This window comes from Centroberyx gerrardi, chromosome 5, assembly GCF_048128805.1.
Source record: "Centroberyx gerrardi isolate f3 chromosome 5, fCenGer3.hap1.cur.20231027, whole genome shotgun sequence".
In the NCBI taxonomy this organism is placed as follows: domain Eukaryota; kingdom Metazoa; phylum Chordata; class Actinopteri; order Beryciformes; family Berycidae; genus Centroberyx; species Centroberyx gerrardi.
Genome location: NC_136001.1, coordinates 34,626,297 through 34,652,313, shown reverse-complemented (window position 1 = coordinate 34,652,313; position 26,017 = coordinate 34,626,297). Strand labels below are relative to the sequence as shown.

Here is a 26,017-nt window from a genome sequence, read left to right as displayed (position 1 = left end):
CTTCTTGTTTCCTCTCCTTCTTTCCCTATCCCTCCTCTCTTCTTTTCTCTTGCCTTTCCTCTTCTTTCCTTTCTTCTCTTTTCATCTCCTTTCCTTTTTCTTTTCCTTTTTTCCGTAGCTTTCCTTTTTCTTTTCCACTCGTTTGCTCTTCTTTTTCTCTTCACCTCTCCTTTTTGCTTTTCCTCTCCTCTCCTCTCTTTTCCTTTCCTCTCCTCTCTTTTCCTCTCCTCCTCTCCTTTCATGCCATCAAAGTTAGCGTTGAAGCGGCTTGTTGAAAGTTGAACAAACTATCACCACATAATCACCCACTCCTTTCTTCTTCTCCTCCTCCCCCTCCTCCTCCTCCTCCTCCTCCTCCCCCTCCTCCTCCTCCCTCTCCCCCTCCTCCTCCTCCTCCTCCTCCCTCCTCCTCCTCCTCCTCCAGACGGCTCCTGTGTTTCGGAGGAGGTGCCTTTCTCCCTGCTGTCCCACAGCGTTGTGTTGGCGACCGGGACGCACGACATCCCGGCCAGGCTGGGCGTGGAGGGCGAGTCCCTCCCCTTCGTCTGCCACTCCTTCTGGGAGCTGGAGGCCGCCATCTCCCGCGGCGAGCTCGACCAATCCTCGGACCCCGTGCTGGTGGTGGGGGCGGGGCTTACGGCGGCCGACGCGGTACTGGCCGCCCACCACCTGAACACGCCCGTCTACCACGCCTTCCGACGCTCCGTCACCGACCCCGGCCTCATCTTCAACCAGCTGCCCAAACTGCTCTACCCAGAATACCACAAGGTGAGGAGCGGGCGGTCTGAAAGCCGGTCTGACGTTTGCCGAGTTCAGTATCTTTAAATCTGAGTATTTTCATGCCAAACATTTTCATGAAATTAGTTAAGTATTTACTATAAAGTATTAAGTATTTCCACCAGAATTTTACTGTTAAAAAAAGCCTCTGAAACAGCAGTTAGACAGCATGGGACACTAAAACTCTCCACTGATACTCATGGATTGCCCTCATCTGTAAGGTAGCACCTCTTCTCTAAGTTGTTTGAGCTCAAACTTTTTCTATGAAAATGAACTTAAAAACTTAAAAACAACAATGCTGCATTCATATGTTTTTACTTAAAATGTTGTGTTGTAGTTGTTTTTATGTTAGATACTCTGCATATGCTCTATTCCTATTCATATCCTATTGTTTCTAATAATAATAATAATAATAATGATACGTTTATTCATATAACACCATTCATATATGCAACTTAGATTGCAATAAATAAATAAATGTTTCACATAAAACCATAAATAAAACAATAAATGGATTAAAAACAGTAAATGAATTAAAACCATTACATGACATTAAAATTTAAAAATCAAAAATAGTCCATCATAGGAACGACCCTCTATGCCGATGACAACAGCAATTCTAAAATGATCAACTCTTAAAATGACAAGCAAACAATAAAACAGAAGAATAAAAAACACTGTGAAGGGTAAAAAGCAATTCTAATTAAAAGCTATGTTTAAAGTTATTACTATTTGCTGCATCAATCAATTTCTCCATGGCGACTGTTAAAGGGGCGTTAAGTAATCTATGAGCTCAATCGACTCTATTGGTGCCATCATTGGTATTGATCAACAACCTGCAGATATATTATGGTCTGTTTATCATCTTCCTTATTGCCCCGTTTCAGCTAATCTGAATAATCTCTCTGCCTCCAGGTCCACCAGATGATGACCCAGCAGCAGCACCGGCCGGCCCAGAACCAGGCCCAGAACCACCAGCACCACTCCCCCCTCTCCTCCTCCACCTCCTCTCCTTCCCCTCCCTCCCCATCCTCCACCTCCTCCTCCTCCTCCTCCTACCCGGGTTACCTCAGCTTCCCTCGCCACCGGGTCGCGGCGTTCCGACCCGACCGGAAGTGCGTGCTGGAGTCGGACTCGGGCCAGCGGACGGTGGTCCAGGTCTCCATGGCGCTGGTTCTGATCGGCGCCCACCCCAACCTCTCCTTCCTGCCCGACAACGGCCGGCCGCTGGGCGCCAACCCCGACGAGCCGATCACGTGCCGGAGGAACCCGATCGAGGTGGACCCGTTCACGAACGAGGTGGTGTCGGCGGACGGGCCGGGCCTGTACGCCATGGGACCGCTGGTCGGCGAGAACTTCGTCAGGTTCCTGAAGGGGGGAGCGCTGGCCATCGCGAGCGACCTGGCCAAGAGACAGAGGGAGGAGAGCGAGGGAGGAGGAAGAGGAGGAAGAGGAGGAGGGGATTTGACCACAGACAGGTTGACCACAGACAGATGGGTGGACAGACGGGCTACCAGACAGACAGAAACAGAAATCTGTGTTCTGGACTAGTCGTGGGTTTTCCTGGGACAGACAGGCGGAAAGGGTTAATGGACTCATGCTGAGCCGAACCGAACCGATCCACTCTGATCTGATCCGGGCTAAATGGATCGAGACCAAACAGGATCTGGGCTCGACCGAAACTGAACTGGTGGAAACTCCACCGTACCTGAAATAAGTGTGCGGTATGGTGACGCTTATTCCAGAAATCAAGCCAAGTCAGACATGCCACCGAAGTGAATTCACGGCACAAAACAGGCAACAAATGGTCTCTGCAACTGGACTTGGACTGGTTTGGACTGGGTTTGGACTGGTGTCTACTGGGCTGATCTGGTCCGGCGAAAAGCTTTGGTGCGATCTCAACGTCTCCAGACCTGAAGGGTATGGAGTGTGAAAAAAGCGGTCAGAGAAACAGCGACAGGCATGCTGGGAAGATCACACAGATAACAGAGGTCCTTCGAAGTGTCGGAGAGATGGAGAGAGACAGAGAAAGAGATGGAGAGAGAGACAGAAAGAGATGGAGAGACAGAAAGAGATAGAGAGAGAGAGACAGATGGAAAGACGGACTTGAGGAGGGAGAGATGGAGATAGACTGAGAACGAGAGAGGAAACAACAGAAAGAAAGCAAGAACGGAGAAATATGGAGATGAGAGAAATGAAGAGAGACAGAGAGACAGAGATAGAGAGAGAGACAGACAGAGAGAGAGAGAGAGACAGAGAAAGAGAGAGAGAGAGAGAGAAAGCCAGATCAACGCCAAGTCCAGAAAAAACCGACAGAGATGGAGGTTCAGTTGCTCGCCTCATGCTTACAGCAGCAGGTCAGCTGCTCACAGAAAGCCTTGACACGCATCAGTAACTGCCTGGTTAAAGTTTAACATGCTAACAACACGCATGACGCCAGCCTTGCTTTTTTTAACCAGGATTCAACACGGATTAACATGTTTCCGTAGTTAAAATTCCATTCAAATGTGAGCAGTTTTTTTTTGTGGAGTTTTTTCCTACCTTTCTTTTTTTTTTAATATTATTTTCTAAGTGTATGTCTTGTGTATATTTTGGGTTTGCTGTTGGTGACTTCCTGGTGCTGTACTCTGTATGTCGGCGTGATTTTTTTTTTATTCACGTGGCGGGAAACTCGTACCCGCCTGAGATCTTTGTTAATACTTCGATCGTGTTTAAAAGATGTTCTGCTTAGAAGAAAAACAACAGGGAGAGGGAACATAATTTTTCTATCATTCCTCTTACACGAATGACTCGATTTCCGCAGTTGTTGGAACTTCAGCATTCGGCTGCACTGTGAAGAATGATGATATATTTCATGACAGATGACATCATGTATATGATAATAACGCAAAAAGAAACTACATCAGCATTGTTTTTAAAGCCCTATTCACATTGGACCAATATTACCTGTGGATGTCTAGTGATTTATAATAATTGCGGCGATTGCGATTTTAGCGAATCTGCTATATCTGTTAATCTGTACAGTAAAACTTCTAGCGCAAATTACCTTCCGTACTTTGGTGAAGGTCTCTGTAATTTCATTTAGTTTTGGCACGCAAAAAACTTCTTCTAGTTGTGCGATTTCTCTCCTCCTGTCATGAAAAATGGAGGCAGGAGTGGAATCTGCAGAAGTTTTTGAACTTATTTTCAGCACAAACTCTTGAATTTACACCCTGGACACTGGTGATTTCAGCAAATTTCACATTATCCCATGTGAACAAGTTTCAGGAAGCACAGAGGTCGGGGGGGTAACTCATTAACCACTGAGCTCCCCACATAATACCGGTCCCATGCAAATAGGGCTTCAGGCTTTTTTGCTGTATTAGATCATATACATGTATATTTGAACCTGTGGAACAGATGGTGTACAGTCTATGAATATTCAGTTTAATATCCAACATTACACCAGAGTATATTGGAGGGCGTTGAGTTGTGAGTCGGACTCGAACGCACGACGTTGTGACTACATGGTACGAGCCTTAACCCACTGAGCCAACAACACACTTATGTGTAGCAATACTAACCTCAACCTTTTTTTTAAAAAATATTATGCATTTCAAAATGTCTATTTTTTTAACACATTCTCAGTGCAGCTGTTCACCATGTCCAGGGTTAGAGGTTCAACTCCCACAGCGGCCTCATGAAACTAACTGCTAACCATGTGGCTTCGGGTGGAAGCGTCGTCTACCTAATGGCATGTGTCCTTTTTGCGGCCGGGGAGGATAGTGACGACTGAAGAGACCGTCCTGTAGGTGAAAGGTCACAGGTTTGATCCCCGCAACAGCCGTTATAAGTCTATTAACAGCTGTGTGACTTGCTGAAGTGTCCTGGAGCAAAACACTGAACCTGCTCGCTCGCTGTAAGACTGTGTTCACACCTCCAGCTGGTTTCCTTTGCTCCGAACCACAGTGGAAAAGTTGCATTTTAGTATTTGGTTTGTTTAGGGTCAAACTGACCAATTACAAGCCAACCAGGGCTCGTTAACAAAAGTCACCTGGACTCAGAAATAGAAATAGAAAAGATTCACACAAAATTCACCTCTGCTGTGTCTTTTATTTCTTGTCAACATTTCGGTACAAAACCTTAATTACGGTAAGACGTTTCTCATGGCATTTTCATGACACTGGTTCGCTGCAGCGGTAATGTCTTGATAAAGGGCCGAAATGTCGTTAAGGAAATAAAAGACACAGCAGAGGTGAATGTTGTGTGTGGGAATCTTCATTTGTTTTTCTGTGGGTGTTTTGGTCTGGATCGTTCCCAGCACCACTGAAGGAAGTGCCTACAGTGTGCACGTTCCACAGCTATCATAACATTTGTACTGGAATTCCCAACCAATCAGGTTAGAGATTTTGGCGGGGCGGGGGTGGAGGTGGGGGGGGGGGTCAAATTCTTCAGGTATCTCGTTGTCGTTATTTGGTGCCAACTAAAGCAGGAAATGCAGCAGAGTTCAGATAAACCGATCAGAACATGCTGGGTGTGAACGAAATGAAATAATGGTAACGTCATACTGCAGTACTTCCTCTAGACTATTTATTTTATCACACACAGAGAAGTCAGAGGTCAGGGGTCAGGAGCTGGTAGGGATTCTGGGTCTTGCTCATGGACACTTCAGCAGGTTGGGGGTTTGAACTGTCCTGTGGTTTACAGACGGTCTACCTGCTCTCTACTCCACCCTGCTGGCCAAATAAAATAAAACATTTTCACCAGTCAGATGTTTGTTTTTGTGTCTGGCTGAAACCTTGTATGCCCAAAGAAATCAACTTTACAGAAACTGAAAGAAATTGCCTGATCTGTCTATTGGTTCTCATGTAGTTTTGACTCTTTAAACTGCAGTTAGGATAGTTTGGCTTTTCGCCCAGGGACAGGAAACATTGGAAGAGGTTTTTGATTTCTTTTGTTTTTTCAAACCGAGATACAATTTAAATAAGTGACACCTACTCCGACAAAATGATTGCTGATATAAAGTCTAAAAAAAAAAAAAGAAAAAAAAAATCAGCTCTTTGAACACATTTGCTTACAGCATACTAACATTTTTGAGAATCATATATTGTGTTTAACTGCTTAATAACTGAATTTTAAGTATGTTTTGTTTCTTACACTGGATATAAAGCATGTTGAATGGGCCCCTTGCTGAGATGTGAGATGTGAACTGTTGATTACAGTTTAAAAATTACAAATAATTGGAGGGATAAGATATCATATTTACAATATGCAGGGTGATTACAGGCAGGGGAGAGGTAATGTTGATCAGATTAAGAGTTCAGTTCCAAAATTAAATCTCCATTTTGAAAAAACTGACACCTCCTCTTACAAAATGATTTGTAACACAACACTAAACCAAATGATGGTGCTTCTTAAAGGACAGTAGGGAATTGAAGTCCTTGGTTGACTAAATTAGACACTTTTACTGACTAGATCCCCTAGATTTTAAAATTTTGTTATTTATTTAGTTATGTTTTTCCAAATTGGATATATAACATTTTGGATCAGAACTCTACAATTGTACAATACCAGTTAATGCCCAAAAATAACATCCTACACACTGTCTAGTCCATACGTGTTGATATTTACAGATTAATTTATTACTATTGTCCCGTTTAAGGGTAAATACAAGGCCTTGCTGGGCGCCAATGTTATTTCTGTAACTTTTTCTTTACATGTGAACAGATGGTGCCTTGTGGCCGATAGTGAACTCTGATGTGTGTTTCTGCTCCTATAGCGCCTGATATGGAGCCAGCAGTGCCTTAAGACACATTATTCACCGCAGTACATTATGTTCCGTAGCACTGAGCTGTAACCTATATTCTGCCCTGCGAGGCCAAGCAGCAGCAGCCGTGTGAGGAGTGAAACTGAGGAAAAAGATTTCAGCGTTTATCTCCTGTTCCTGACAAAAGCATTTAAAGTCACAATGAACTGAAAGATGAACCTTTTCACCTTGTTAGCTAATTCCCCATATCATAATATATACATATTTAAGAGTACATGCCACAAAAACATACAAAACTTCTATTTTCTCATATTTTTATATCAAAATCCCATTAATTTTGCTTCCTGAAAATAATTCCAACCAATAAAACTGTCACAGATTTTTGTGTCCTGGTGGTTAAATTTATTCATTTGGAAGAGGCCATAATTTGTGAAGCTTAAGACTGTGCGTAAATACATTTTTTTTTTTACTTTTAAACACTTTTGAACAGTCCCTCCTTGTTCTGTCCCGCCCAACATCCTGTTTCAACTGGAAATACATCGAATTACATCAAAATGCTGTTTCCTTGTGAGTTTAAAAGCATTCATGGGTATAATTTTGTGCTGATATGAAATACAAACTCCAGGCATGACCTTTGACTTTTAAAACACACACAAAGTAGTCACTGCTGTTTATAGTTTGTAGGGCAGAATACACACACGGCATCAACTGGAAACGTACCACACATTCAGTTTACAGTCGATGCAGGGTCTGGAAAGTGTGGAAACGTAGTGAAAACGATTTTAACAATTCTCAGAACTTAAAAAGTATAGAAAACCTTAAAAAAATCAGATTCAAACTGGACATTGACCATACTCTCGTTAGCCACTGGGGGCGCCGTCCTGCCTAAAGTGTAGCTGTCTTTCGTAGAGCAAAATGTCTAAAATAAACTGAATTATTATCACCAGAGGGTGTTACATGAAGTACGATTACTCCTTACTCTGAGAAATTATTGTGAAATGACTTCAGTGATCATAATGAAGATTAAATCATCTATTGCAAAAATTGGTTTGATAGTTAATTTTGGCATTAAAGTCTAGGCTTCCTGGCCTTACAAAAATATCCTGTGTTTTTTCCATGTGAACTATGGTAAACTATGGTTTAACTGTGGTAATCTATGGTATCATATGTAGTATTTAATACTAAATTCTGAATTATGGTTATTCATATGAATGTGTATGAATATGTCTATCTGAAAATCTGTTTCCTTATGCAGTAAAATCCTGCCCAGTCTTTTCCATAGTTTGTTTCTATGGAAGATGCTGTGTTTTCACTTTGTGTTTGTATAAATGGGTTGATTTATATACAATTAGGTTTCCATCTGAATATGTATTTACAGTCAAATCTCTGTTCTCCATGTAAAAATCCATGCATTGGTATGTGGTTTGTTTCTATTAAAAAATATTTTTTTTCAGCAAATGTGTTGTTTCTTATGTTGTTATTTTCTTTTGTTTATTTAAAGCCCAATGTCTGCATGGCCTTGTAGTGTGGGGGATCACAGATTCAATCCAAGAGGCAGATAATGAGTTATCTCACATGTTTTTCTGTTTGTATCCACTAGAGGGCGTCACTAGAGGAGCATAAACAGACAGACTCAAAGTAAACATGAATTCTATTTGGTCCTAAACAGAGACAAGATGGTAGAATACAGCTCCTTTCACACATGCAAGATAACCAATCAGAAACTACCACACGCCATCATATAGCCATTACTTACTCACCAGCTGAGAGCAAGGAGGTTTATAGTGCTGCGACCACAGCTGAGAGGCTTGGGCTGCATTCGGATCCACGTTCTGTTGTCCTCCCTCAGTTCGCCCCCTGGTGACAAAATGTCTAACATACGACAAGTAAACCCTTCTGGTTCTCCAGCAAGGGAAGAAAGGCGAGTCAGAACTGAACTGAACTCACTACTTTATACAGGATGGAAGTGCAATACATTTTTACTCTCAGAAACAGAATAAAAAGGATTTTCCAGCCAGAAGATTTACTCTCATGTTTTAAACCAAATAAAACTGCAGCTAAAATTATTTTGTCTCCGTGCATCAAATAAATAATGTCTGAGTTTATTGGGTTATTGAAATACTTAAAATGCTGCATCTTTTGACAACCTGCCCACAAAAACTACATCAAGACTGGAAGTTTCCAAATCAGCTTACATTTATAGGATATGCACAATTTCCATCATCCATCGTTCTGTTACATTCAGCGTGGACTCAGCTCTCTGCATTACTGGCAGCTGTAGGTATAACTCCCACTGTCTTAGCACACTTTCAAACAAAGAATATATAAAAAAGTAAACAACACTTCTTCTACAGTCAGCGGCATCTTTAACAGCTGATCAGTGTAAACAAACGCTTGTGCGTGTCTTGCGTTGATTAGCAACAAAAGCGGTAGAGATTGTATAAATGCTGGCACCGCCGCAGACACCTGCGTCGTAGCTATGGCGACGCTTCAACACCCAACTATAAATCAACCTAAAGTCAGCAGAACCTAGACATGAAGACAACGCTACTGAAATGACAGTCAGTAGGTCTAAATCTCAACAAATTTCCCTCTTAACTTCATTCTTTATTGGTTTTAGAGGCAAACGTAGTTGAAAATAATCACAGTAGGTTACAGATTACAAAGCTAACATACATAATCGTAAATTTAGATTTTACATTTTAGGCATTTAGCTGATTTTCTTAAGCAGAGTAAAATACAATGAGTGCAACAGTAGAGAAAGCTTCAATTCCTCGATCACCAACATTACAAAGTCTGAATCCAAAATGAGATCTCCACCTTTTGAATAAAGTGACACCCACTCATAATTTGGCCAGTCAGCTTTTTGGGTCAGAACAGTAGGAACTACATTACCATCTCCCATAAGACTGTGTAGCACCTATAGATCCTTTAAAACCACTTTCGAACACTGGTTGAAGGGAAACCAATCTAAAGGTGATGAAGCAACATGATGGTGTGACTTGTGATGCAATGATGGAAAATTTCAGAATGTGTGTAGTATTGAATGTTTGTATGCCAAGGTAGCTTTTATAAGATTATATTATATGACATATGATATATTTTTCTTCTCGACACAGCACTTAAGGAATGTATATGATCTAATATGAATCTGTAATTCTTTTTTTTGTATGTTATTATACTCAAACATCACTCAGTCACCACCATCATCATCTTCTTCTTCATCTCTAATTGTGCTGTTTCACTGTTACAGAGGCCTTCACTGGTAAAATCTTCAGTTTATCCCAAGTGTTAATATATGGAAACAGCCTGTCAGTGAAAGTGTGTGTGAAGGTGTGTATGTGTGTGTTAGTATCAGGATCAGAGAATGACAGCTTTCCTCTGTTCCAGTCCAGATGCAGTCTGATCCTCTGGAGCTTCTTCTTCACTGGGACAACAGTAGCTGGATCTGGTGAGGAACGTGCTGTGTATTTACCATTATAAAACCCTATTCTCCATAATCCAGACTGTATGATTCCCTTCCTCTGGACAGACTCCGCTAACACACCCACTGACCAGTCTGTATTGTCTCCAACCTCAACATCCCAGCTGTGACTTCCTGAGTTAAAGCCCTCAGATCCCAGAACAGAGCAGTAGTAGTCAAACCTCTCTGGATTGTCAGGAAGCTGCTGACTCTCTCCACATTTCACACTGGTCAGATCTTCAGACAGGATGAGATCTGGATAGGCGGTGTTGGGATCCAGAATCACAGGAGTGTAGGAGACCATCTCCTTCATCTTGTCCCAGACTGTGAAGCTCAGGTTGCCCAGGTGTTTGGCCTCGTCTATCAGAGCTCCTGAGACCAGCTGTGGATCCTCCAGCAGGGGGCGCCGGACTCTTTCCACTGTAGCCTTGTAGTTCTGCAGGAACGAGACGTCTTCAGCTCTCAGCTCCTTCTCTATGGCTCTGACTGTGTCTGAAAGAGCTGCTATCTCTCTGCTCAGACCCTCAATCTTCTTCTTCATCATCTGACTCTTCTGCTGCTCTTCCTCCCTCAGTGCAGCGATCCTGGCCTCCTCTTCCTCTTGTAGAAACTGGTGAAGCTTCTTAAACTCCTCCTTAATTTGCCTCTCTGTGCATCGGGCCTGGACCTTAATGTATTTTGCTGTTTGATCACAGTTTCCTTTAACTTTATTAAAGAGCTTCAGTTTCTCCTGTAAGGGCTTCAGTGATTCCTGAAGTTCCTCCTTGTGATCCCGTGCAGCTTCATCGATGGGTCTGAATCTGTGGTTGGTGTGTGTTTCTGAATCTCGACAGACAACACACACTGGCTGCTGATGGTCCAGACAGAAGAGCTTGAGTTTCTCAGAGTGCAGACTGCAGAGAAGCTCAGATCCTGCTGAAGCTCTCTGATCTCTCTCCAGTAAGAAAGCCTCACACAGGTTCTTTAACGCCAAATTACGAGGTGGTTGTCTCTTTGAAGATCTTCTCTTACAAACTGGACACTCATGTATTTGTTTCCTCCTCCACCATTCCTGCAGACAGGCTTTACAGAAGCTGTGGCTGCATGACAGGAGGACAGGATCTTTAAAGATGTCATGGCAGACGGGACAGGAGAGATCCTCCTCTGATCTGGAAGCCATTTTCTCTCTGAATGAAGCTGAAAACACACTGGCCAGACAGCTCAAACAGGAAATAAGTCAGTCAGTTGTGGTATCACTCCCTCCTCTAGAAAAGTCCCTGAAAGTTACTTTCACTTTGAGTCGTGGTTCTTCTAAAACTCACATTCAGTGTGTGGAGTCAGCAGTAGCTTGAAGTGTCAGTATTCCAGTATTCCCTCCTGTAGCTGTCCTCCCTCAGTGGAAGTCGTGGGTTTGGTCTGAAAGTGAATCTTATCGTCTGTCTCTCGGTGTGTCTCTTCTCAGTGAGGAGAGGAAGAATAACAAACTCTGTTTCCTGGTTTGTCTCAGTTGAGTCAGCTAGGGGGCGGAGCTTTGTCAGACCAGGGGTGAGTTACAAAGTGTCTTAATTGATGAAAACATGATGAAACTGAATTGCTAATGATAATGAACATACTAATAATAATAATAATAACAACAATAACAATAAATATAACCATTTTATAGCCATTTGTCAGCTCCAAATGATTTGACAGTGAGAATATAAGTGTGATTCATTATTATGGAAAAGTTCTACATCTCAGAAACAGAAACATAAGCTACTGTGACATTGTTTAAATAGGATGCAGAGTAACTACACAGATGTGTAATGAAATGTGTAAATGTTTAATGAAAACAGTATTAGTCAAGTAGCCCAGTGTTTTAAGTTAAAATGCAATATAACATCTAAATATTATAACTCTTGCAAAGCATTTTAACAATTCAGTAGTGCTGTATGCACTTCAAATCTCAAATGTCATATTACAAACAGTCCAATAAATATACTTATTCAAATGCATTTGCCATAATATATTTTCAAAAATACAACGACAGAATACATAAAGATATAAAAAAGTCATAGGAGGGAAAAAAATATATTCATCACGACCAAATGTGGTTCGACGCACTTTGAGGCTCCTTGCAAACAGCTGTAGTAACTGCACCACATCATCATTGTCATCCCACATCTGGAAAGGCCCTGTGCATCCTGTGTGAGCCTCCTCCCTGATAACAGATCAGTATGGTGGGGGAAGACCTTGAGATCGTGAAGAAAGGGCACTGACCTCAACGCAAATTACCTCATTTCCATCCCTAAAAGCTGGTATCAAGGAACAGACCTGGTAAATAACCATAAACCTCCAACACTCAGCCCTGTCTCTGTTAATCCCCAAAGAGACAGAGAGTCTGAGATGAGACACAGTGGAATATATCCAAAATCAGGAGAAATCTTTGATACAGACTCATGAAACCTTGGGTATCACATGTATCAGGATCAGAGAATGACAGCTTTCCTCTGTTCCAGTCCAGATGCAGTCTGATCCTCTGGAGCTTCTTCTTCACTGGGAGATCAATGTCTGGATTTGGTGAGGAGCATACTGTGTATTTACCCTTACAGAACCCTAGTCCAAATCTAACCCAAAAACAGAGATTCAAAACCCTTGCTGACCGATTGCTATCTCCTATGTCCCAGATCAGAGCTTGTTCAAGTAAACCCTTCTGGTTCTCCAGCAAGGGAAGAAAGGCGAGTCAGAACTGAACTGAACTCACTACTTTATACAGGAAGGAAGTGCAATACATTTTTACTCTCAGAAACAGAATTAAAAGGATTTTCCAGCCAGAAGTTTTACTCTCATGTTTTAAACCAAATAAAACTGCATCAAATAAATAACTTCTGAGGATATTGGGTTATTGAAATACTTCAAATGCTGCATCTTTTGACAACCTGCCCACAGAAACTACATCAAGACTGGAAGTTTCCAAATCAGCTTACATTCATAGGATATGCACAATTTCCTTCATCCATCGTTCTGTTACATTCAGCGTGGACTCAGCTCTCTGCATTACTGGCAGCTGTAGGTATAACTCCCACTGTCTTAGCACACTTTCAAACAAAGAATATATAAAAAAGTAAACAACACTTCTTCTACAGTCAGCGGCATCTTTAACAGCTGATCAGTGTAAACAAACGCTTGTGTGTGTCTTGCGTTGATTAGCAACAAAAGCGGTAGAGATTGTATAAATGCTCGCACCGCCGCAGACACCTGCGTCGTAGCTATGGCGACGCTTCAACACCCAACTATAAATCAACCTTCAGTCAGCAGAACTAGACATGAAGACAACGCTACTGAAATGACAGTCAGTAGGTCTAAATCTCAACAAATTTCCCTCTTAACTTCATTCTTTATTGGTTTTAGAGGCAAAAGTAGTTGAAAATAATCACAGTAGGTTACAGATTACAATGCTAACATACATAATCGTAAATTTACATTTTACATTTTAGGCATTTAGCTGATTTTCTTAAGCAGAGTAAAATACAATGAGTGCAACAGTAGAGAAAGCTTCAATTCCTCGATCACCAACATTACAAAGTCTGAATCCAAAATGAGATCTCCACCTTTTGAATAAAGTGACACCCACTCATAATTTGGCCAGTCAGCTTTTTGGGTCAGAACAGTAGGAACTACATTACCATCTTCCATAAGACTGTGTAGCACCTATAGATCCTTTAAAACCACTTTAAAACACTGGTTGAAGGGAAACCAATCTAAAGGTGATGAAGCAACATGATGGTGTGACTTGTGATGTAATGATGGAAAATTTCAGAATGTGTGTAGTATTGAATGGTTGTATGCCAAGGTAGCTTTTATAAGATTATATTATATGACATATGATATATTTTTCTTCTCGACACAGCACTTATATGCACTTATATGATCTAATATGAATCTGTAATTCTTTTTTTTGTATGTTATTATACTCAAACATCACTCAATCACCACCATCATCATCTTCTTCTTCATCTCTAATTGTGCTGTTTCACTGTTACAGAGACCTTCACTGGTAAAATCTTCAGTTTATCACAAGTGTTAATATATGGAAACAGCCTGTCAGTGAAAGTGTGTGTGAAGGTGTGTATGTGTGTGTTAGTATCAGGATCAGAGAATGACAGCTTTCCTCTGTTCCAGTCCAGATGCAGTCTGATCCTCTGGAGCTTCTTCTTCACTGGGACAACAGTAGCTGGATCTGGTGAGGAACGTGCTGTGTATTTACCATTATAAAACCCTATTCTCCATAATCCAGACTGTATGATTCCCTTCCTCTGGACAGACTCCGCTAACACACCCACTGACCAGTCTGTATTGTCTCCAACCTCAACATCCCAGCTGTGACTTCCTGAGTTAAAGCCCTCAGATCCCAGAACAGAGCAGTAGTAGTCAAACCTCTCTGGATTGTCAGGAAGCTGCTGACTCTCTCCACATTTCACACTGGTCAGATCTTCAGACAGGATGAGATCTGGATAGGCGGTGTTGGGGTCCAGAATCACAGGAGTGTAGGAGACCATCTCCTTCATCTTGTCCCAGACTGTGAAGCTCAGGTTGCCCAGGTGTTTGGCCTCGTCTAGCAGAGCTCCTGAGACCAGCTGTGGATCCTCCAGCAGGGGGCGCCGGACTCTTTCCACTGTAGCCTTGTAGTTCTGCAGGAACGAGACGTCTTCAGCTCTCAGCTCCTTCTCTATGGCTCTGACTGTGTCTGAAAGAGCTGCTATCTCTCTGCTCAGACCCTCAATCTTCTTCTTCATCATCTGACTCTTCTGCTGCTCTTCCTCCCTCAGTGCAGCGATCCTGGCCTCCTCTTCCTCTTGTAGAAACTGGTGAAGCTTCTTAAACTCCTCCTTAATTTGCCTCTCTGTGCATCGGGCCTGGACCTTAATGTATTTTGCTGTTTGATCACAGTTTCCTTTAACTTTATTAAAGAGCTTCAGTTTCTCCTGTAAGGGCTTCAGTGATTCCTGAAGTTCCTCCTTGTGATCCCGTGCAGCTTCATCGATGGGTCTGAATCTGTGGTTGGTGTGTGTTTCTGAATCTCGACAGACAACACACACTGGCTGCTGATGGTCCAGACAGAAGAGCTTGAGTTTCTCAGAGTGCAGACTGCAGAGAAGCTCAGATCCTGCTGAAGCTCTCTGATCTCTCTCCAGTAAGAAAGCCTCACACAGGTTCTTTAACGCCAAATTACGAGGTGGTTGTCTCTTTGAAGATCTTCTCTTACAAACTGGACACTCATGTATTTGTTTCCTCCTCCACCATTCCTGCAGACAGGCTTTACAGAAGCTGTGGCTACATGACAGGAGGACAGGATCTTTAAAGATGTCATGGCAGACAGGACAGGAGAGATCCTCCTCTGATCTGGAAGCCATTTTCTCTCTGAATGAAGCTGAAAACACACTGGCCAGACAGCTCAAACAGGAAATAAGTCAGTCAGTTGTGGTATCACTCCCTCCTCTAGAAAAGTCCCTGAAAGTTACTTTCACTTTGAGTCGTGGTTCTTCTAAAACTCACATTCAGTGTGTGGAGTCAGCAGTAGCTTGAAGTGTCAGTATTCCAGTATTCCCTCCTGTAGCTGTCCTCCCTCAGTAGAAGTCGTGGGTTTGGTCTGAAAGTGAATCTTATCGTCTGTCTCTCGGTGTGTCTCTTCTCAGTGAGGAGAGGAAGAATAACAACCTCTGTTTCCTGGTTTGTCTCAGTTGAGTCAGCTAGGGGGCGGAGCTTTGTCAGACCAGGGGTGAGTTACAAAGTGTCTTAATTGATGAAAACATGATGAAACTGAATTGCTAATGATAATGAACATACTAATAATAATAATAATAACAACAATAACAATAAATATAACCATTTTATAGCCATTTGTCAGCTCCAAATGATTTGACAGTGAGAATATAAGTGTGATTCATTATTATGGAAAAGTTCTACATCTCAGAAACAGAAACATAAGCTACTGTGACATTGTTTAAATAGGATGCAGAGTAACTACACAGATGTGTAATGAAATGTGTAAATGTTTAATGAAAACAGTATTAGTCAAGTAGCCCAGTGTTTTAAGTTAAAATGCAATATAACATCTAAATATTATAACTCTTGCAAAGCATTTTAACAATTCAGTAGTGCTGTATGCACTTCAAATCTCAAATATCATATTACAAACAGTCCAATAAATATACTTATTCAAATGCATTTGCCATAATATATTTTCAAAAATACAACGACAGAATACATAAAGATATAAAAAAGTCATAGGAGAGAAAAAAATATATTCACCACGACCAAATGTGGTTCGACGCACTTTGAGGCTCCTTGCAAACAGCTGTAGTAACTGCACCACATCATCATTGTCATCCCACATCTGGAAAGGCCCTGTGCATCCTGTGTGAGCCTCCTCCCTGATAACAGATCAGTATGGTGGGGGAAGACTGTGAGATCGTGAAGAAAGGGCACTGACCTCAACGCAAATTACCTCATTTCCATCCCTAAAAGCTGGTATCAAGGAACAGACCTGGTAAATAACCATAAAACTCCAACACTCAGCCCTGTCTCTGTTAATCCCCAAAGAGACAGAGAGTCTGAGATGAGACACAGTGGAATATGTCCAAAATCAGGAGAAATCTTTGATACAGACTCATGAAACCTTGGGTATCACATGTATCAGGATCAGAGAATGACAGCTTTCCTCTGTTCCAGTCCAGATGCAGTCTGATCCTCTGGAGCTTCTTCTTCACTGGGAGATCAATGTCTGGATTTGGTGAGGAGCGTACTGTGTATTTACCCTTACAGAACCCTAGTCCAAATCTAACCCAAAAACAAAGATTCAAAACCCTTGCTGACCGATTGCTATCTCCTATGTCCCAGATCAGAGCTTGTTCAAGTAAACCCTTCTGGTTCTCCAGCAAGGGAAGAAAGGCGAGTCAGAACTGAACTGAACTCACTACTTTATACAGGAAGGAAGTGCAATACATTTTTACTCTCAGAAACAGAATAAAAAGGATTTTCCAGCCAGAAGATGTACTCTCATGTTTTAAACCAAATAAAACTGCAGCTAAAATTACTTTGTCTCCGTGCATCAAATAAATAATGTCTGAGGATATTGGGTTATTGAAATATTTAAAATGCTGCATCTTTTGACAACCGGCCCACAGAAACTACATCAAGACTGGAAGTTTCCAAATCAGCTTGCATTTATAGGATATGCACAATTTCCTTCATCCATCGTTCTGTTACATTCAGCGTGGACTCAGCTCTCTGCATTACTGGCAGCTGTAGGTATAACTCCCACTGTCTTAGCACACTTTCAAACAAAGAATATATAAAAAAGTAAACAACACTTCTTCTACAGTCAGCGGCATCTTTAACAGCTGATCAGTGTAAACAAACGCTTGTGTGTGTCTTGCGTTGATTAGCAACAAAAGCGGTAGAGATTGTATAAATGCTCGCACCGCCGCAGACACCTGCGTCGTAGCTATGGCGACGCTTCAACACCCAACTATAAATCAACCTTCAGTCAGCAGAACTAGACATGAAGACAACGCTACTGAAATGACAGTCAGTAGGTCTAAATCTCAACAAATTTCCCTCTTAACTTCATTCTTTATTGGTTTTAGAGTAAAAAGTAGTTGAAAATAATCACAGTAGGTTACAGATTAAAATGCTAACATATATAATCATAAATTTACATTTTACATTTTAGGCATTTAGCTGATTTTCTTAAGCAGAGTAAAATAGAAAGAGTGCAACAGTAGAAAAAACTTCAATTCCTCGTTGACCAACTTTACACAAAGTCTGAATCCAAAATGAGATCTCCACCTTTTAAATAAAGTGACACCCACTCTGACAAAATTATTGATAGTGCAGATTTAAAATGATGTTCTCTTACATATGAAGAAAACATTTGATACGGTCTACCATAATGTCCTGCTGTCTAAATTATCAGCACACAACTTGGCAGAAAACAACATGGAATGGATGCCATCATATCTTCACAACTGAAAACACTGCACCAGGATAAATGGGCATCTATCTGTATTTTCAGAGTCTTCCTTTGGGGTCCCGCAAGGCTCTATCTTAGGACCACTCTTATTTAGTATTTACATTAATGATCTTCCACTAGTTTGCCCAGAGATTAATATACAGATGCATGCAGATGTCATATACTGTATTTATGACATATATGTAAATGCAAAGTCAAAACTATAAGTTGCAGATGAACATACAGCTGCAATGGATAGAACATCAGACTGGCTGACTCATTCTTGTTTGAATGAATCAGCACTGAATATATCCAAAACTGTGTGTATGTTCTTCTCCATTAGACAGAATGATTCTCCCTTAAGGGACAAAGGATTGAGATTGTCGTATATTTCAAATACCTAGGCATTAACATTGACGGTAACCTAAATCTTAAAAAGCAAGTCAAAAAGTTATGTGGAACAATAAAGCATAACCTGGTTCAATTTAGATTTATACGACATCAGATGAGCACAGATGCTGCAAAGACGGATATGCATGCAATGATAGTTTCCCAAGTTTCGTATCTCAACTTGGGCTCAAGCAAATGACACTACATTAAAACAACTCTACAAGTTTTACAAACAAACACTTAAAGTATTTGATTAAAAAAAACCTCATACCAAAAAACTCATACCATGCAATATTATTAAAAAGTATAACCTTCTGACCCAAGATACAGTAACTCCATCATCATGATAAATGTTTATCTACTGTATAAGATTGAGATTAAGATTGCACTTTATTGATCACCAAGGGGAAATTCAGGAAGATTAGATTGTGGATGATTTAGCTCCACCACCTCTCAATTTATCAGGGTGAAAATAGTATCAGATCCTCCACTAGGGGGAGCCATTTATAACAACAGAGTCTCCACTAGACAAAGCTATTGTGCAGAAATTTGGTCTACATAATTTGGCCAGTCAGCTTTTTGGGTCAGAACAGTAGGAACTACATTACCATCTTCCATAAGACTGTGTAGCACCTATAGATCCTTTAAAACCACTTTAAAACACTGGTTGAAGGGAAACCAATCTAAAGGTGATGAAGCAACATGATGGTGTGACTTGTGATGCAATGATGGAACATTTCAGAATGTGTGTAGTATTGAATGTTTGTATGCCAAGGTAGCTTTTATAAGATTATATTATATGACATGATATATTTTTCTTCTCGGCACAGCACTTAAGGAATGTATATGATCTAATATGAATCTGTAATTCTTTTTTTTGTATGTTATTATACTCAATCATCACTCAGTCACCACCATCATCATCTTCTTCTTCATCTCTAGTTGTGTTTCACTGTTACAGAGACCTTCACTGGTAAAATCTTCAGTTTATCCCAAGTGTTAATATATGGAAACAGCCTGTCAGTGAAAGTGTGTGTGAAGGTGTGTATGTGTGTGTTAGTATCAGGATCAGAGAATGACAGCTTTCCTCTGTTCCAGTCCAGATGCAGTCTGATCCTCTGGAGCTTCTTCTTCACTGGGACAACAGTAGCTGGATCTGGTGAGGAACATGCTCTGTATTCACCATTATAGAACATTATTCTCCATAATCCAGACTGTATGAGTCCCTTCCTCTGGACAGACTCTGCTGACACACCCAGTCTCCAGTATATATTGTCTCCAACCTCAACATCCCAGCTGTGACTTCCTGAGTTAAAGCCCTCAGAGCCCAGAACAGAGCGGTAGAAGTCAAACCTCTCTGGGTTTTCAGGAAGCTGCTGTCTCTCTCCACATCTCACACTGGTCAGATCTTCAGACAGGATGAGTTCTGGATAGGCAGTGTTGGGGTCCAGAATCACAGGAGTGTAGGAGACCATCTCCTTCATCTTGTCCCAGACTGTGAAGCTCAGGTTGCCCAGGTGTTTGGCCTCGTCTATCAGAGCTCCTGAGACCAGCTGTGGATCCTCCAGCAGGGGGCGCTGGACTCTTTCCACTGTAGCCTTGTAGTTCTGCAGGAACGAGACGTCTTCAGCTCTCAGCTCCTTCTCTATGGCTCTGACTGTGTCTGAAAGAGCTGCTATCTCTCTGCTCAGACCCTCAATCTTCTTCTTCATCATCTGACTCTTCTGCTCCTCTTCCTCCCTCAGTGCAGCGATCCTGGAATTCTCTTCCTCTTGTAGAAACTGGTGAAGCTTCTTAAACTCCTCCTTAATCTGCCTCTCTGTGCATTGGGCCTGGACCTTAATGTGTTCTGCTGTTTGATCACAGTTTCCTTTAACTTGATTAAAGAGCTTCAGTTTCTCCTGTAAGGGCTCCAGTGATTTCTGAAGTTCCTCCTTGTGATGCCGTGCAGCTTCATCAATGGGTCTGAATCTGTGGTCGGTGTGTTTTTCTGAATCTCGACAGACAACACACACTGGCTGCTGATGGTCCAGACAGAAGAGCTTGAGTTTCTCAGAGTGCAGACTGCAGAGAAGCTCAGACTCTGCTGAAGCTCTCTGATCTCTCTCCAGTAAGAAAGCCTCACACAGGTTCTTTAATGCCAAATTACGAGGTGGTTGTCTCTTTGATCTCTTCTTACAAACTGGACACTCATGTATTTGTTTCCTCCTCCACCATTCCTGCAGACAGGCTTTACAGAAGCTGTGGCTACATGACAGGATGACAGGATCTTTAAAGATGTCATGGCAGACAGGACAGGAGAGATCCTCTTCTGGTCTTGAAGCCATTTTCTCTCTGAGTGAAGCTGAAAACTCACCAGGCAGACAGCTCAAACAGGAAGTCAATCAGTCAGTTGTGGTATCACTCCCTCCTCTAGAAAAGTCCCCGAAAGTTATTTTCACTTTGAGTCGTGGTTCTTCTAAAACTCACATTCAGTGTGTGGAGTCAGCAGCAGGTTGAAGTGACAGTATTCCAGTATTCCCTCCTGTAGCTGTCCTCCCTCAGTAGAAGTCGTGGGTTTGGTCTGAAGGTGAATCTTATCGTCTGGCTCTCGGTGTGTCTCTTCTCAGCGAGGAGAGGAAGAATGACAAACTCTGTTTCCCGGGTTTGTCTCAGTTGAGTCAGCTAGGGGGCGGAGCTTTGTCAGGCCAGGGGTGAGTTATATATAACATCTAAATATTATAACTCTTGCAAAACATTTTAACAATTCAGTAGTGCTGTATGCACTTCAAATCTCAAATGTCATATTGCAAACAGTCCAATAAATACACTTATTCAAATGCATTTGCCATAATATATTTTAAAAAATACGACAGAATATATAAAGATATAAAAAAAAGTCATAGGAGAGAAAAAAATATATTCATCACGACCAAATGTGGTCCGACGCACTTTGAGGCTCCTTGCAAACAGCTGTAGTAACTGCACCACATCATCATTGTCATCCCACATCTGGAAAGGCCCTGTGCATCCTGTGTGAGCCTCTTCCCTGATAACAGATCAGTATGGTGGGGGAAGACCTTGAGATCGTGAAGAAAGGGCACTGACTTCAATGCAAATTACCTCATTTCCATCCCTAAAAGCTGGTATCAAGGAACAGACCTGGTAAATAACCATAAAACTCCAACACTCAGCCCTGTCTCTGTTAATCCCCAAAGAGACAGAGAGTCTGAGATGAGACACAGTGGCATGTGTCCAAAATCAGGAGAAATCTTTGATACAGACTCTTGAAACCTTGGGTATCACATGTATCAGGATCAGAGAATGACAGCTTTCCTCTGTTCCAGTCCAGATGCAGTCTGATCCTCTGGAGCTTCTTCTTCACTGGGAGATCAATGTCTGGATTTGGTGAGGAGCGTACTGTGTATTTACCCTTTCAGAACCCTAGTCCAAATCTAACCCAAAAACAGAGATTCAAAACCCTTGCTGACCGACTGCTATCTCCTATGTCCCAGATCAGAGCTTGTTCACACATGCAAGATAACCAATTAGAAACTACCACACGCCATCATATAGCCATTACTTACTCACCAGCTGAGAGCAAGGAGATTTATAGTGCTGAGACCACGGCTGAGAGGCTTGGGTGTATTCGGATCCACGTTATGTTGTCCTCCCTCAGTTCGCCCCCTAGTGACAAAATGTCTGACACATAACAAGTAAACCCTTCTGGTTCTCCAGCAAGGGAAGAAAGGCGAGTCAGAACTGAACTGAACTCACTACTTTATACAGGAAGGAAGTGCAATACATTTTTACTCTCAGAAACAAATCAGCTTACATTTATAGGATATGCACAATTTCCATCATCCATCGTTCTGTTACATTCAGCGTGGACTCAGCTCTCTGCATTACTGGCAGCTGTAGGTATAACTCCCACTGTCTTAGCACACTTTCAAACAAAGAATATATAAAAAAGTAAATAAAACTTCTTCTACGGTCAGCGGCATCTTTAACAGCTGATCAGTGTAAACAAACGCTTGTGTGTGTCTTGCGTTGATTAGCAACAAAAGCGGTAGACATGAAGACAACGCTACTGAAATGACAGTCAGTAGGTCTAAATCTCAACAAATTTCCCTCTTAACTTCATTCTTTATTAGTTTTAGAGGCAAAAGTAGTTGAAAATAATCACAGTAGTTTACAGATTAAAATGCTAACATACATAATCGTAAATTTACATTTGACATTTTAGGCATTTAGCTGATTTTCTTAAGCAGAGTAAAATAGAAAGAGTGCAACAGTAGAAAAAACTTCAATTCCTCGTTGACCAACTTTACACAAAGTCTGAATCCAAAATGCGATCTCCACCTTTTAAATAAAGTGACACCTACTCTGACAAAATGATTGATAGTGCAGATTTAAAATGATGTTCTCTTACATATGAAGAAAACATTTGATACGGTCTACCATAATGTCCTACTGTCTAAATTATCAGCACACAACTTGGTAGAAAACAACATGGAATGGATGCCATCATATCTTCACAACTGAAAACACTGCACCAGGATAAATGGACATCGATCTGTATTTTCAGAGTCTTCCTTTGGGGTCCCGCAAGGCTCTATCTTAGGACCACTCTTATTTAGTATTTACATTAATGATCTTCCACTAGTTTGCCCAGAGATTAATATACAGATGCATGCAGATGTCATATACTGTATTTATGACATATATGTAAATGCAAAGTCAAAACTATAAGTTGCAGATGAACATACAGCTGCAATGGATAGAACATCAGACTGGCTGACTCATTCTTGTTTGAATGAATCAGCACTGAATATATCCAAAACTGTGTGTATGTTCTTCTCCATTAGACAGAATGATTCTCCCTTAAGGGACAAAGGATTGAGATCGTCATATATTTCAAATACCTAGGCATTAACATTGACGGTAACCTAAATCTTAAAAAGCAAGTCAAAAAGTTATGTGGAACAATAAAGCATAACCTGGTTCAATTTAGATTTATACGACATCAGATGAGCACAGATGCTGCAAAGATGGATATGCATGCAATGATATTTTCCCAAGTTTCATATCTCAACTTGGTCTCAAGCAAATGACACTACATTAAAACAACTCCACAAGTTTTACAAACAAACACTTGAAGTATTTGTTAAAAAAAAAACTCATACAAAAAAACTCATACCATGCAATGTTATTAAAAAGTATAACCTTCTGACCCAAGATACAGTAACTCCATCGTCATGATAAATGTTTATCTACTGTATAAGATTGAGATTAAGATTGCACTTTATTGATCACCAAGGGGAAATTCAGGAAGATTAGATTGTTGATGATTTCGCTCCACCACCTCTCAATTTATCAGGGTAAAAATAGTATCAGATCCTCCACTAGAGGGAGCCATTTATAACAACAGAGTCTCCACTAGACAAAGCTATCGTGCAAAAATTTGGTCTACATAATTTGGCCAGACAGCTTTTTGGGTCAGAACAGTAGGAACTGCATTACCATCTCCCTTAAGACTGTGTAGCACCTATAGATCCTTTCAAACCAATTTAAAACACTGGTTGAAGGGAAACCAATCTAAAGGTGATGAAGCAACATGATGGTGTGACTTGTGATGCAATGATGGAAAATTTCAGAATGTGTGTAGTATTGAATGTTTGTAAGCCAAGGTAGCTTTTATAAGATTATATTATATGACATATGATATATTTTTCTTCTCGACACAGCACATAAATAATGTATACAAGATCTAATATGAATCTGTAATTCTTTTTTTTGCATGTTATTATACTCAGTCATCACTCAATCACCACCATCGTCATCTTCTTCTTCATCTCTAATTGTGCTGTTTCACTGTTACAGAGACCTTCACTGGTAAAATCTTCACTTTATTCGAAGTGTTAACGTATGGAAACAGCCTGTCAGTGAAAGTGTGTGTGAAGGTGTGTATGTGTGTGTTAGTATCAGGATCAGAGAATGACAGCTTTCCTCTGTTCCAGTCCAGATGCAGTCTGATCCTCTGGAGCTTCTTCTTCACTGGGAGATCAATGTCTGGATTTGGTGAGGAGCGTACTGTGTATTTACCCTTACAGAACCCTATTCTCCATAATCCAGACCGTGTGTGTCCCTTCCTCTGGTCAGACTTTGCTAACACGCCCAGTCGATACACTGTACTGTCTCCAACCTCAACATCCCAGCTGTGAGTTCCTGAGTTAAAGCCCTCAGAGCCCAGAACAGAGCGGTAGAAGTCAAACCTCTCTGGATTGTCAGGAAGCTTCTGTCTCTCTCCACATCTCACACTGGTCAGATCTTCAGACAGGATGAGTTCTGGACTGGCAGTGTTGGGATCCAGAATCACAGGAGTGTAGGAGACCATCTCCTTCATCTTGTCCCAGACTGTGAAGCTCAGGTTGCCCAGGTGTTTGGCCTCGTCTATCAGAGCTCCTGAGACCAGCTGTGGATCCTCCAGCAGGGGGCGCTGGACTCTTTCCACTGTAGCCTTGTAGTTCTGCAGGAATGAGGCGTCTTCAGCTCTCAGCTCCTTCTCTATGGCTCTGACTGTGTCTGAAAGAGCTGCTATCTCTCTGTTCAGACCCCCAATCTTCTCCTTCATCATCTGACTCTTCTGCTCCTCTTCCTCCCTCAGTGCAGCGATCCTGGCCTCCCCTTCCTCTTGTAGAAACTGATGAAGCTTCTTAAACTCCTCCTTAATCTGCCTCTCTGTGTGTCGGGCCTGGACCTTAATGTGTTCTGCTGTTTGATCACAGTTTCCTTTAACTTGATTAAAGCGCTTCAGTTTCTCCTGTAAGGGCTTCAGTGATTTCTGAAGTTCCTCCTTGTGATCCCGTGCAGCTTCATCGATGGGTCTGAATCTGTGGTTGGTGTGTTTTTCTGAATCTCGACAGACAACACACACTGGCTGCTGATGGTCCAGACAGAAGAGCTTGAGTTTCTCAGAGTGCAGACTGCAGAGAAGCTCAGACTCTGCTGAAGCTCTCTGATCTCTCTCCAGTAAGAAAGCCTCACACAGGTTCTTTAATGCCAAGTTACGAGGTGGATCACTCTGTAAAGATCTTCTCTTACAAACTGGACACTCATGTATTTGTTTCTCTTTCCACCAGCTCTGCAGACATGCTTTACAGAAGCTGTGGCTACATGACAGGATGACAGGATCTTTAAAGATGTCATGGCAGACAGGACAGGAGAGATCCTCCTCTGATCTGGAAGCCATTTTCTCTCTGAGTGAAGTTAAAAACACAACACAGTCAGTCGTGGTACCACTCCCTCCACAAGAATGTTTCTTAAAAGTTGCTTTCACTTCAAGTCGTAGTTCTTCAACTCACATTCAGTGTGCTGAGTCAGCAGCAGGTTGAAGTGGCAGTATTCCCAGTATTCCCTCCTGTAGCTGTCCTCCCTCAGTAGAAGTCGTGGGTTTGGTCTGAAAGTGAATTTTATCGTCTGTCTCTCGGTGTGTCTCTTCTCAGTGAGGAGAGGAAGAATGACAAACTCTGTTTCCTGGTTTGTCTGAGCTGAGTCATATAAGGGGCGGAACTTTGTCAGGCCAGGGGTGAGTTCCAAAGTCTCTCAATTATACACATAGACACACCCAGTCACACACAGTCACATAATGCACACTTTTGTGCACACACACATGCACACACACACGCAC

At 41.6% G+C, this 26,017-nt stretch overlaps 5 protein-coding genes across 9 annotated transcripts in view; 1 reads left to right on the top strand and 4 right to left on the bottom strand.

Moving 5' to 3' along the window:
• osgn1 (oxidative stress induced growth inhibitor 1) overlaps nt 1-3,284 on the top strand; it is a 19,342-nt gene extending 16,058 nt beyond the window's left edge. The window contains exons 7-8 of the mRNA XM_071914233.2: nt 425-768; nt 1,693-3,284. Coding sequence (XP_071770334.2) covers nt 425-768; nt 1,693-2,328 — 980 coding nt within the window. The 3' untranslated portion in view covers nt 2,329-3,284. The remainder of the gene's footprint in view (nt 1-424; nt 769-1,692) is intronic.
• A 5,763-nt stretch (nt 3,285-9,047) lies between these two features.
• On the bottom strand, nt 9,048-11,145 carry LOC139923385 (E3 ubiquitin-protein ligase TRIM39-like). 2 transcript variants are annotated; one of them, XM_078283521.1, is made up of 2 exons: nt 9,999-11,145; nt 9,048-9,950 (listed from the first exon to the last, which is right to left on the bottom strand). In XM_078283521.1, exons 1-2 carry the CDS (start codon nt 11,143-11,145, stop codon nt 9,751-9,753), a joined length of 1,347 nt encoding a protein of 448 aa, XP_078139647.1. In that variant the 3' UTR covers nt 9,048-9,750. The 2 variants fall into 2 exon arrangements, with proteins under 2 accessions (XP_078139647.1, XP_071770267.2); XM_071914166.2 differs by having other exon boundaries at nt 9,048-10,898; nt 10,965-11,145.
• A 2,818-nt stretch (nt 11,146-13,963) lies between these two features.
• Nucleotides 13,964-15,495, bottom strand: LOC144539341 (E3 ubiquitin-protein ligase TRIM39-like). Its single transcript, XM_078283568.1, has one exon. It carries the CDS (start codon nt 15,356-15,358, stop codon nt 13,964-13,966), a length of 1,395 nt encoding a protein of 464 aa, XP_078139694.1. The 5' UTR covers nt 15,359-15,495.
• Nucleotides 15,496-18,644: 3,149 nt separating this feature from the next.
• On the bottom strand, nt 18,645-22,331 carry LOC144539356 (E3 ubiquitin-protein ligase TRIM39-like). Of its 2 annotated transcripts, none has more exons than XM_078283771.1 (2): nt 22,311-22,331; nt 18,645-20,654 (listed from the first exon to the last, which is right to left on the bottom strand). In XM_078283771.1, exons 1-2 carry the CDS (start codon nt 22,329-22,331, stop codon nt 19,287-19,289), a joined length of 1,389 nt encoding a protein of 462 aa, XP_078139897.1. In that variant the 3' UTR covers nt 18,645-19,286. The 2 variants fall into 2 exon arrangements, with proteins under 2 accessions (XP_078139897.1, XP_078139898.1); XM_078283772.1 differs by lacking the exon at nt 22,311-22,331 and having other exon boundaries at nt 18,645-19,483; nt 19,532-20,675.
• A 1,820-nt stretch (nt 22,332-24,151) lies between these two features.
• Nucleotides 24,152-25,700, bottom strand: LOC139923378 (E3 ubiquitin-protein ligase TRIM39-like). Of its 3 annotated transcripts, none has more exons than XM_078283769.1 (2): nt 25,399-25,700; nt 24,152-25,332 (listed from the first exon to the last, which is right to left on the bottom strand). In XM_078283769.1, exons 1-2 carry the CDS (start codon nt 25,577-25,579, stop codon nt 24,185-24,187), a joined length of 1,329 nt encoding a protein of 442 aa, XP_078139895.1. In that variant the 5' UTR covers nt 25,580-25,700; the 3' UTR covers nt 24,152-24,184. The 3 variants fall into 3 exon arrangements, with proteins under 3 accessions (XP_078139895.1, XP_078139896.1, XP_071770236.2); XM_078283770.1 differs by having other exon boundaries at nt 24,152-25,341; nt 25,411-25,700; XM_071914135.2 differs by having other exon boundaries at nt 24,152-25,700.
• Nucleotides 25,701-26,017: the final 317 nt, after the last annotated feature.